Here is a 12500-nt window from a genome sequence, read left to right as displayed (position 1 = left end):
GAGGGAGAGAGAGAGAGACACAGAGAGAGAGTGAGAGAGAGAGAGAGAGAGACAGAGAGAGAGAGAGAGAGAGAGAGAGCGAGAGAGAGGAGCGGGTACAGAGGTAAAGAGCGCTGCATATAAATGAGAGGACAGATAGAAGAGAGCGGGGAAGAGGGGAACAGAGGCAGAGAGAAATACACTGAGAAACGCACCTGCAGAGAAGAAAAGAAAGAGAGAGAAATGACTAAAGCCAAAGAGAGGGAGAGAGAGAGAGGGAGAGAGAGAGAGAGAGAGAGAGATTACTAAAGCGAAAGAGAGGGAGAGAGAGAGAGAGAGGTTGTAGATCAGTTTGCTGAGGGAGTCGATGTCTGGCTGGAACTTGAAGATATACTGTAGGACACCTTTCCAGCTAATAACTGCTTCCTTTTTTCTTCCCTGTGTGTGTGTGTGTGTGTGTGTGTGTGTGTGTGTGTGTGTGTGTGTGTGTGCGCGCGCGCGTGTGCGAGCAGCCAGTTGGACTATAACCACATCAGCTGTATCGAAGACGGAGCCTTCCGAGCGCTACGTGACCTGGAAGTGCTGTGAGTACCTCTCTAACCAATCACCTGGCTGTGAGGACACCCCTCTGACCAATCACCTCGCTGACAGCGGGAGATGATTGGTGGCTGAAGCCTGCCACCAGCAGGGGGCGAGGGTAACGATAAATAACCCGGCTGACCTTTGAAACACTGCGTGGTCTGTGCGGCAGCCGAAAAAGCTGGGACACTTTCATTATGTAAAGCGAAATGAGGCGTATTACCCAGCAGCCTCTACGCTGTTATTATCCTCATATAATTTGTATTTATTTTGATATCATCAGCCAGTTGCCAGTGTACAGATACCTTGTCCATCCAAAAAGGTCCACCTTCGAGCACAGAGAAGCTTGTTGATATTCTTAATGACAGCCGTTTCATTTTTTTTTTTTGACATTTGGCAACGCATATTGAGCGGGTTTGCTTTGGGCTCAGAGTTATTAATCGTATGGGGAGCGCAGTGCCAGCTCTCAATTAGAGTAAAAAATAAAATAAAATTCATTACATTTGCGGTCCAAGTTTCTGTCGGCCTGGAGTAATTGGCTCTCATTAAAGCAGTATGTGTCAGAGAAGAAGTGAATGTTGTGCACACAGGCTGTTGACTGAATCTGTTGTGTTTCCTTCTCGTCCAGCACGCTCAACAACAACAACATCAGCCGTCTGTCCGTGGCCAGCTTCAACCACATGCCCAAGCTCCGCACCTTGTAAGTGGCACCGCCGGCGCTGAGTAGTAGGGCTGTAACCATAGTAACCATACATCCACCACACAACCGTTCCAATGTCGTGGATGCAAAGTGAAAACGTTGATGCGTATCATCGTCGTTAAGGTCGTCGATCCAAGGTCATGAAACGTAGATGTGCGTGGCTTATGTTCATAATTGGAAGGTCATCGGAAAAGTCGTCATCAAACTTTAAGTTAATTGATAGTAATAATTAAAAAAAAAAAAAACATTTGCACTGAAACCTGAAATATGTGGCACTTTATAGTGAACAACAGGTCTATTTTTTTATTATTATTATTTTTTTTATCATGCCTCCGCCGCCGGCGATAGCCAGGCCAGAGGCATTATGGATCCGGGTTGTCCGTCCGTACGTATGTCCGTCCGTACGATGTTCGTTAACGCGATATCTGAGGAACGCCTTGACGGAATTTCATCAAATTTGCCTTAAACATCCACTTGGACTCAAGGATTAACTGATTAGATTTTGGTGGTCAAAGGTCAAAGGTCAAGGTCACTGTGACCTCTCGAACGCCATTTTCAAGCTTGTTAATGCGATATCTCAGGAATGCCTTGACGGAATTTCATCAAATTTGCCTTAAACATCCACTTGTCTCAAGGATGATCTGATTAGATTTTGGTAGTCAAAGGTCAAAGGTCAAGGTCACTGTGACCTCTCCAACGCCATTTTCAAGCTTGCTAACGCCATATCTCAGGAATGCCTTGACGGAATTTAATCAATTTGCCTCAAACATGAACTTGGCCTCAAGGATGAACTGATTACATTTTGGTGGTCAAACTTCAAGGTCACTGTGACCTCACGAACGCCATTCCCAAGTTCGTTAACGCAATATCTCAAGAACAGCTTGATAGAATTTCTTCTGATTTGCTCAAACGTCCACTTGGACTCAAGGATGAACTGATTCCATTTTGGTGGTCAAAGTTCAAGGTCACTGTGACCTCACACACCCAATTTCCAAGCTCTGTAACGCAACATCTCAGGCGCGCCTTGACGGAATTTCTTCCAATTTGCCTCAAATGGCGATTTGGACTCAAGAATGAACTAATGGCGGAGGCATAAGTCCGGGTTGCGGTCGTTCTAGTTATTAGAAAGAATGGATTATTTTTCATCTAAATGTCTGGAAGAGCTCAGAAATAAAAGGGTCAAATCATATTTTAGTTGCTTTTTGTGGGTTGATATAAATGTCACTGATTGTGTTAAAGGATGGGTTTTCCGTGGGGAATATGAATATATCTTAAATCTCACGCCCCCAAGGTTTTCGAATCCGTTGAAATTTTTGAAATTGGTGGTTTACTCACAGAGATATCAACCGAAATCCACTCCTGTGTGTGGGGGGGGGGTGGTGGCCAAAAGCCAAATGCCCACCCCTCAGGCATTTGGCTGATATCAAACTCCAGTAGGTGGCGGTAATGCACATATATGTTTGCCAACCGCCATAAAACTCAAAGAAGAAGAAGAAGAAGGCTTCGACAATAAAAGATACAAAGAAGAAGAAATAAATTGAAAATAAAATTGCCTCCAAATTGCACCAAATGTAAACGGTAGTATATATGTCGGGAGATGTCTTCATAAAAAATTTTTCATGCATTTTAAGGCATTTTCGTAGGAGTTACGCGCATCTGATGTTGTAACTATTTTCTGTAAAAATGTGTAAAAACGGGTACATTGCTCAGCGTTGATTTCGTTACTTCGATCTTTCCAATGCCGCCAGTCCCGTGTCTATTAGTGCTTCCGTTCCCGAGATATGGTCTCTTTGCAAGGAACTATGGGAAGCTAATATTAGCTACAGCAGGCTAGGGGGTTGAAAAAGATGGCTGCCTTTTTGTTTTTGTCAAGGCCTCTGAAGGGGCGTGGAGGACCTCTAGAGGCGGGACCATGGCCAACAACAGTTGTAGCTCATAGGTGCACGACTTCCGCAAGGCGGGGGGTGTCGCTCTGACGCGTTTTGCGTCAGAGCGACATGGAAATAATGTGATAGATGCTTGATAGGCATGGCAGTGAATATCCAATTTCAAAATTTCAACGGATTCGAAAACCTTAGGGGCGTGAGATTTAATATATATTCATATTCCCCACGGAAAACCCATCCTTTAAATGGGCATATGATATCGTCTCATATCGAGATCGTATCCTGGCAGACTTTGTGATATCAGCAAACATCGTATCGTCGTCCCGGATTCGATATAATATACTGTAGCATATCGTGATGAAACGTGTGATTTACACCCCTACTGTTGAGTCGTTTCTGCACATTCCTGCCCCAGAGGAAAGGGTGCCTCTCCTCTGTGTCCTTTGTACAATTGATTGATCAATACCCCCCCCCCCCCCCATGTGCCCCCCCCCCCCACACACACACACCTGCCCTATCCTCCCATCTCCCCTGTCGTCAAATCCCTCATTTCTCCTCTCACCTCCTTTGCCCTTCAAACGCGCTCTCTCCTCACGTTCTCCCGCCCCCCTCCTCTCCCACCTGCTGTCCCGTCTCACACCTACCCCCCCAAACCCCCCCGCCTCCAGTCGCCTGCACTCCAACATCCTGCAGTGTGACTGCCACGTGGCCTGGCTGTCGGAGTGGCTGCGGCAGCGCCCCCGCCTGGGCCTCTACACACAGTGCATGGCCCCGCCGCACCTGAGGGGGCACAACGTGCCGAGGTGCAGAAGAAGGAGTTCGCGTGCACAGGTGGGAGGAGAAGGGAGGAGCGGAGAGAGGGGAGAGGAGGAGGAGTGGGAGGACGGGAGAGGGAGGAGGGGAGAGGAGGAGAGCAGAGGGGAGGAGGGGGGAGGAGGGGAGAGGAGAGGAGAGGAGAGGAGAGGAGGGAGAGGAGAGGGGGGAGAGGAGAGGGAGGAGGGGAGAGGGAGGAGGGGAGAGGAGAGGAGAGGAGAGCAGATGGGAGGAGGGGAGAGGAGAGGGAGGAGGGGAGAGGAGAGGGGGGAGGGGAGAGGAGAGGGGGGAGGAGGAGGAGTGGGAGGACGGGAGAGGGAGGAGGGGAGAGGAGAGGGAGGAGGGGAGAGGAGAGGGGGGAGGGGAGAGGAGAGGAGAGCAGAGGGGAGGAGGGGAGAGGAGAGGGGAGAGGCAGGAGAGCAGAGGGAGGAGGGGAGAGGAGAGGGGAGGAGGGGAGAGGGAGGAGAGCAGAGGGGAGGACGGGAGAGGAGAGGGAGGAGGGGAGAAGAGAGGGAGCAGAGGAGGAGGAGGGGAGAGGAGGAGAACAGAGTGTGTGGTGTATTTTTTTCTTTTTTCTTTCATGACTTACGTCCGCTTGCTGTTGTAGCGTTGTTGTGAACCCATCTTTCTCTCTTTGTCTTGTTTGCTTCTTGTCTTCCTCTCTTTCGCTCGTGCTTTTCAAGATTGGGATGAAGGCAAGTGCTCCATTCTCTCATTCCCTGGCTTGGCTTTAACCCCACACACACTGCATGTGCTGAACTATATGTATAGAGAGGCAAAGTGAACATCACTTCCTGATTCAGGGCTGTACCAGAGATTTTCTTCCGCAATTTATTTTCCCATAACTGCTTATAAAAATTGGACCAAAACATAAAAAACGGGGGGAAATCTTGAAACCTGCATTTTTTTTACATTTTGCTCTGAGTGAAATGTTATGCGATCTCTCCTGTTTCTAAATATATCTGAACCGTTTGGTTTGACCAAGTAAAACTATTTTTATAAGCATTTTACGAAATGTCTATGGGAAAATAAATGGCGGATGAAAAACCTCTGGTACAGTGCTGAAGCAGGAAGTGGCGTTCCGCTTTGGCTTCTCTCTGGTCTCTATGGGCTTTTCTCTAACCTCGAGCACTTTATAGCAGTGGTTCTCAATGTAGGGTCCGGGGACCACCAGCGGTCCTTGAGGGGGGTTCAGGACAGGTTGTCCTCAGCAAATTTTATTTACAAGAAGTTAACACAATTAGAGAGTGTATTAGAATAGAAGATCATAGCAATACAGATAGTCACGGAATTCTGGGCAAAATCATATCTGACAAGAGAAATATTGAGGGCGTACGGGTAGTGCAGCGATAGATTCTCTACCTACCAACAAACATGAGGCTCGCAGGTTCGAGCCCCCGTGTTACCTCTGGCTTGGTCGGGTGTCCGTACAGGCACAATTGGCCGTATCCGTGGTAGGGGTGGGAATCACCAGATGTCGCACGATACGATATTGTTCAAGATTTCAAGATTTTTATTGTCACTCCGTAGTACAAGTTTCACGTGTGAAATTCTTGTGCTGTGGACGCCGTTTACAACACAGTACAAAAAATAACAGGGCATATGAGTGCAGGAAAACAACAAGAGACACAACAAGCAATAAGGCAGTAGAGTGATAAGACAAGTCAGAGACAGTGGCATATTCACTGCACATAGGTGCACATGTCATGTGCATACTTTAGACATACTTAAACATAGTTGACGTTTTGTTTGCACAGGTGCAAATAGCATATACCTAATTAAACATACAATTAATACGTAATGGTAAGCAGCTACAGTACAGTACAGTACAGCTACTACACTATTTGTGTATGTTAAGGAGTCTCGCGAGGGGAGTTGTCGCGATACTTAAGCCACAATACGAGTATATCGCCATTTATTACCTGCAAATGATGTCCCCAAAAGAAAAAAACTTGGTCAACATCTGTTTTATCTAATCAGATAAAGTTTCCAGTCTGTTCATCTCACTTCAATCATTTTTACTGCAGTAAAATGGGATTGCCAAGCAGACGGACTGACCACAAAAAAAAGGAGAAAGGAGATTGATTCATTTGTTTCCTGGTGTGATGACAACTTTTTACTGCTCAATGTTGAAAAAACCAAAGAGCTAGTATTGATTTTGGGAGGAAGAAGGCAGAAGTCTCCCCTGTCATAATTAAAGGGTTGGAGGTAGAAATAGTCCAGTCCTATAAGTATCTCGGTGGTCCACCTGGACAGTAAGTTGGACTGGAAGAAGAACACAGATTCTGTGTTCAAGAAGGCCCAGTCTCGACTTTTTCCACTTGAGGAAGCTTAGATCGTTTGACATCAGCAGGTCACTTCTTCATGTGTTCTACCAAGGTATCCTAGCTAGTGTCCTCTTTTATGCTGTGCTCTGCTGGGGGGGCAGCATCACTGTCATGGACAGAAATAGGATAAACAAAATGATTAAAAAGGCTGGCTCAGTGATCGGCCTTCCCCTGATTCCTTGGAGATGATTATAGCCAAGAGGAACAAGGAGAAAACTGAACTCTATTCTTTCTTTTGAAGGCCATCCTTTGTTTAATGTATTTAATGCCCTGCGCAGTTCGTTTAGCAATAGGCTTTTGATGCCTCGGTGCTCTACCTGAGCGATTTAGAAGATCTTTTGTTCCTGCTTCTGTAAAATTCTTTAATGAACACTGCTAGCCTTGCTTTGCGAGGCTCTCTCTCTCTCTACTGTATTATTGTTATTGTGCTGTATGTTACTGTTTCTTGTATGTATCTGTACTCGCTCTGGTGGCAAACCATGTTTCCCCTCGGGATTAAGAATAAACACCATACCATACCATACCATACCAACACTGTCATAAAAAACCTGTCCTAAATGTTGCGTGCACCTGACAATTTATATGATAAAGTATCGCGATACTTTGCATTCGTGCGACACGATGTATTGCCACACAAAATATCCCGATACTATGTCGTATCGATCCCCCCCCCCCCATCGGCAATATGCGGGCAGGAAGCCAGATTAAGGGTCGCTGCACTAGTGCCTCCTCTCCTCTGGTTGGTCGGGGCGCCTGTGAGGAATAGCGTGATCCCCCACGCGCTCCGTCCTGCCGGCGAAACTCCTCGCTGTCAGGTGAAAAGAAGCATGGTGCTAGTCTACAACTCTCCCCAGATGGGCAGAGGGGGGTGGAGCAATGACAGGGACAGCAGGGGGAATTGGCCAAGTTGAGAACCACTGCTTTATAGGACAGCCAGATAAACACCAGATAAAGATGATACTTGTTTGCAGCCCTGACAAGGTCACTTTCACATTCATGGGACAATATCTCCATCTCGACTGCACATTGTGTGGACTGTCTTGCTTCTTCACCTCTTTGATTTTTTTTTCTTCTCGCTACTTGATCATCCTTCGCCTTCTGACTGAGCACAAGCTATTATCAATGGGTAACATTGTCGCTGTGTGTGTGTGTGCGTGTGTGCGTGTGTGTGTGTGTGTGTGTGGTGTGTGTGTGTGTGTGTGTGTGTGTGTGTGTGCGCGTTGTGTGTGTGTAGGTCACCAGTCGTCGTCACATTCCTCCTGTAGCGTGCTCCAGTGTCCAGAGTCCTGCACCTGCAGCAACAACATCGTGGACTGCAGAGGAAGGGACTGACAGAAATACCCACCAATCTGCCTGAAACCATTACTGAGATGTAATGAGACACACGCACGCACACGCACACACACACGCACGCACGCCACGCACGCACGCACACACACACACACACACACACAGACAGACAGACAGACAGAGAGACAGACAGACAGACAGACAGACAGACAGACACACACACACACACACACACACACACACACACACACACACACACACACACCTGCAGTACTGCACACACACATTCTCCCCTTGCTCTTTCAATGTGTTGCTCTCTGTTTCTCTCCACATCTCTCTCCCTCTCTCTCTCCCCCTCTCTCCCTCTCTCTTCCCATCTCTCTCTCCCTCTCTCTCTCTTCCCATTTCTCTCCCATCTCTCTCCCCTCTCTCCCTCTCTCTCTCTTCCAATCTCTCTCCTCCCCCCCCCCCCCCCCCCACCCCCCCCCCTCTCTCTCTCTCTCCCCATCCCTCTCCCTCTCTCTCTCTGTGGAGTGGAATAAAACCACAGGTCTGTGAAATGAGAAAGCCTGTCATGCAGCTCTCCTCTGCTTGAGAAAATAATGAAGGGATGAGGGAGGAAGAATTGAGAGATGTTATTCTGAAGGACAAGACGGATCATATCAGGACACACGAAAAAACCCGGGTTCGAGTTCTACAACAGATTCACATGCATAAGCTATTAAGGCACCGCTCCAGCCAGTTTTCCTACCTGTATAGCCGTTGGTGTGCTATTTCAAACATTACATCTTTTTATAGTCGCACGTCATCTGAATCTGCACCAAGAGCTTCATCTCTTTCTTTCCTTCAATACTCTCTGTCTGCGCTAGTACAGCTCAGGTTAAGCCGGAAACAGCTTAGCTCAAGTTAGGCCGGGAAAACAGCGTAACGTTAGCTTAGCTCAAGTTAGGCCGGAAAACAGCGTAACGTTAGCTTAGCTCAAGTTAGGCCGGAAACAGCGTAACGTTAGCTGAGCTCAAGTTAGACCGGAAAACAGCGTAACGTTAGCTTAGCTCAAGTTAGACCGGAAAACAGCGTAACGTTAGCTTAGCTCAAGTTAGGCCGGGAAAACAGCGTAACGTTAGCTTAGCTCAAGTTAGGCCGGAAAACAGCGTACGTTAGCTGAGCTCAAGTTAGACCGGAAAACAGCGTAACGTTAGCTTAGCTCAAGTTAGGCCGGGAAAACAGCGTAACGTTAGCTTAGCTCAAGTTAGGCCGGAAAACAGCGTAACGTTAGCTGAGCTCAAGTTAGACCGGAAAACAGCGTAACGTTAGCTGAGCTCAAGTTAGACCGGAAAACAGCGTAACGTTAGCTTAGCTCAAGTTAGGCCGGAAAACAGCTTAACGTTAGCTGAGCTCAAGTTAGACCGGAAAACAGCGTAACGTTAGCTTAGCTCAAGTTAGGCCGGGAAAACAGCGTAACGTTATAGCTTAGCTCAAGTTAGGCCGGAAAACAGCGTAACAAGTTAGCTTAGCTCAAGTTAGGCCGGAAAACAGCGTAACGTTAGCTTAGCTCAAGTTAGGCCGGAAAACAGCGTAACGTTAGCTTAGCTCAAGTTAGGCCGGAAAACAGCGTACGTTAGCTTAGCTCAAGTTAGGCCGGGAAAACAGCGTAACGTTAGCTGAGCCTCAAGTTAGACCGGAAAACGAGCCACGTCGTCAAAGTTGCACATGTCTTCATTATAGTCAGTTTCTCGCTGGATGTGTCGTTACATTATTAATATCTTAATGGAATAAGCTCAAATGGTGTTACAGGATTATCAGTCCGACTTTGTAGGCACCTTCTCCGGCGCGCACAACCTCGCACAGCCGCTCGCCTCCTGGAGCACACAGGACGCGCGCAGCGGCTCCTCCAGCAGCGGCTCCTCCAGCAGCGGCTCCTCCAGCAGCGGCCTCGAGCCCACTCCCACGTCGAGTTAGAGGCACCGTCTCGGGGGAACACAGCCTCCCACTAACGCTGACATTACTGCAAAGTTTAAATGAGTTTGCACGCTAGAATAATTCAAAAACATTTTATTGATCTATTTACGTCAGACGAAGCCAGAAATAAACCGTTGGGTATGGTCTGCCCGTGTCTGTTTTCCGGGGTATATACTCCTGCCTGGGGGGGGGGCGTGAGACAGAGGTTCGAGCGACAGTTTTGAGGCGAATGGAGTTACGAGACTTACTCACAGGATCGTTTTTAATGCTTTTCCACTGGTTACATTTTGTAAAACCCACAGACAGACGTGAAGGGTGACCAATGGCATTGATTTATGACAAAAAATTACATTTTGAAAAAATGGACATACCCTGCCCGACAGCGACGATATGGTAACAACATTTTGGTCATGCAGAATAATCCATCTAGCGTCTTTTTCTGACAGTTAAACGCTGGAAGTACACTGGGGAGCGCTGATCTCAGTGCACAATATGCAAGGAAGCAGTCTGCTGAAAGTAACGTTAGTTCAGTGCGGTAGCTAGCTTGATAGCTGACAGCTAACATTAGCTAACACACACATACAGTGATTTAGCTCAACACTCACCAGAAATATTAAGTGTCTAGCCAATCTGCTCCCACAATTGAGCCTTTCTGTCTCTGTTGCGATAGTTTCTCCATATGATTAGTTGCCAGAAAAGGAGCACCCGACACCTCTTCCTTTCTGAAAAGTTAAAATATTTTCAGCTGGAAGCGCTGGGAGCCGGCGCAACAAAAACGCCGGAGCACTGTGAAAATAGACGCTGGGCACAGCGCACTTTCTCTAGACGTCCGTGTGCGCCCGCATACGCTCGCTCCTCATTGGAAACAACCGAAAAAAGACGCCGGAGCTGATGAAAGACGCTAGGTCCACACAGCCCTAAGCATTAATAAGTGCTTATAATGACTAAACAGACAATATGCTAATATGCATGCTAGTAAGAATCTACAGTAATAATGTTGAATATGTGTACCCTGATATCAAGTGATAGTGACTTCTACAGGCCATGATAGAATAGGATAAATGGTGATATCAGTGAAACATGGTGGAACACGTGTAGCAGTCCAGGAGCGGGGCCGGACGGAGGAGAACAGCAAATGAAAAACAAACTGATTTGGGGAAATGTTTCACAATGAGATGGTTGGTTTGCAAATCATGTTCCACAACAGCCTCTCACGTCACAGTGACTGAACATGGAAATGTCCCGGGAGCGCTTGTTTTGGTCTGCTCTCTCTCCCTCCTCCCTCTCAATTCAATTTAAATTCCAAGTGACTTTATTGCATCGCAGTAGATACAGCGGTATCTGTTGCCAAAGCAAACATTATGCATACATTGTTATTATACATTGTGCACGGTGGCTCAGTGGTTAACACTGTTGCCTCATAGCAAGGAGGTCGTGGGGTTCGAATCCCCCGCCCCGGTCCTTTCTGTGTGGAGTTTGCATGTTCTCCCCGTGTTTGCGTGGGTTTTCCACCCTGTGCTCCCCTTTCCTCCCACCGTCTAAAGACATGCTGTGTTTGTGTCGTATCGTAATGTAATCTAGTAAAATGCCTAGTATGTATAATGTAAGCTATGTTGTGTCTACAGTTAGATGATGTAGTATATGACTGTGATGATGCTATAAACATAAACTGAACTGAACATATACAAATGATACATACCACATTACAATAGTAAACAGAATACAGTTACATAGTGTTTATGCAAAACGGGGAAACATTCAGTGGAAAATAATCAAAGGTAAACAGAGAGCTCAGCTGTTGTCTCTCAGACTGTAACCGGCTGAGACTAACTGTCGCTGCCCACAGACTCTTCTCTTCCTCTCCAAGTACAACCGCTAGTTTCATTTCATTAGAACGTTTGGAAAGTGTTTCTCCCCCCCCCCCCCTCAAGTTCACTGTAAATAAGATGTGTTTCTTATGTCTTCATATAGAGATCAAGTCGGTGTCACTTCCTGCTTCAGCAAACGAACCAGCGTCCGAAAAAATATCAAACGGCGAGAGCCGATAATTTTTTTTTTACTTTCTTGACTTGCAAAGTGATCTTTTAAATGGACAAACATCGTACGTGTACCTCATGGCACAATTCAAACGGAATCGGAGAAAATATTCTCTCTCACCGTTCACCACATTCAGATATTTTTTAACACTCGTGTGCGTGTAGGCCCCCGGCCGGAAGGGGAGGGGCTTTGGATCTGAGGTCATTCAAACAAGAAGTGTGATTCGCTCTCTGCCTTTTGCAGTTCATAAAAATTGACACAACCTTGTTTCCTCAGGACGCCAGGACTTCCTGTGTCCTCCTCTCTCACTGGTCATCTCGTCGTTAAGGAGCCCATCCCCCGCGCGCATCTCTCTCTCCCTCTCTCTGGCCTGGCTTGATTTTGGTTTGGTTTGAGTTTGGGCCTAACTGACACAGAGTTAGACTGGCACTTCACGGAACACAGCCCAGATAGTTGAGTGTGTGTGTGTGTGTGTGTGTGTGTGTGTGTGTGTGTGCGTGTGTGTGTGTGTGTGTGTGTGTGTGTGTGTGTGTGTGTGTGTAAGCGTGTGGGCACACACATGTTAAAGAGATCAAAAGATCAGAGGAACTTGACAGACTTTGGCAGCCGTCATCAAAGCGCCTTATCAGGAAATGCCCCCAACCACCCCCCCCCCTCCCCCTCCCCCTCCCCCTCCCCCCGGGAAATGGCCGGGCAGCGATACGGCAGCGATAGCTCTGTGATAGGGGAATGTTAATGCCTCTCCTCAATGCTCTGTGTGTGTGTGTGTGTGTGTGTGTGTGCGTGTGCATGCCTGTGTGTGTGTGTGTGTGTGTGTGTGTGTGTGTGTGTGTGTGTGTGTGTGTGTGTGTGTGTGTGTGTGTGCGTGTGCGTGTGTGCGTGTGCGTGTGTTTGGTTCCAGACGGCTGGAGCAGAACGCCATCAAGGTGA

The 12500-nt window shown here is 47.3% G+C and overlaps 1 protein-coding gene across 1 annotated transcript in view; it reads left to right on the top strand.

Moving 5' to 3' along the window:
- slit2 (slit homolog 2) overlaps positions 1 to 12500 on the top strand; it is a 166060-nt gene that overhangs the window by 91427 nt on the left and 62133 nt on the right. Inside the window, 7 exon segments of the mRNA XM_083635700.1 lie at positions 492 to 563; positions 1187 to 1258; positions 3813 to 3937; positions 3940 to 3975; positions 7519 to 7605; positions 7608 to 7656; positions 12472 to 12500. The exon segment at positions 12472 to 12500 is cut by the window's right edge and continues 43 nt beyond it. Of these exon segments, the coding sequence (XP_083491826.1) occupies positions 492 to 563; positions 1187 to 1258; positions 3813 to 3937; positions 3940 to 3975; positions 7519 to 7605; positions 7608 to 7656; positions 12472 to 12500 (470 nt within the window).

The sequence above is a fragment of the Poromitra crassiceps genome (genome assembly GCF_964638095.1).
Source record: "Poromitra crassiceps genome assembly, chromosome: 4".
In the NCBI taxonomy this organism is placed as follows: domain Eukaryota; kingdom Metazoa; phylum Chordata; class Actinopteri; order Beryciformes; family Melamphaidae; genus Poromitra; species Poromitra crassiceps.
Note: the sequence above shows the minus strand (reverse complement) of the source record. Positions and strands in the feature narration are given on the sequence as shown.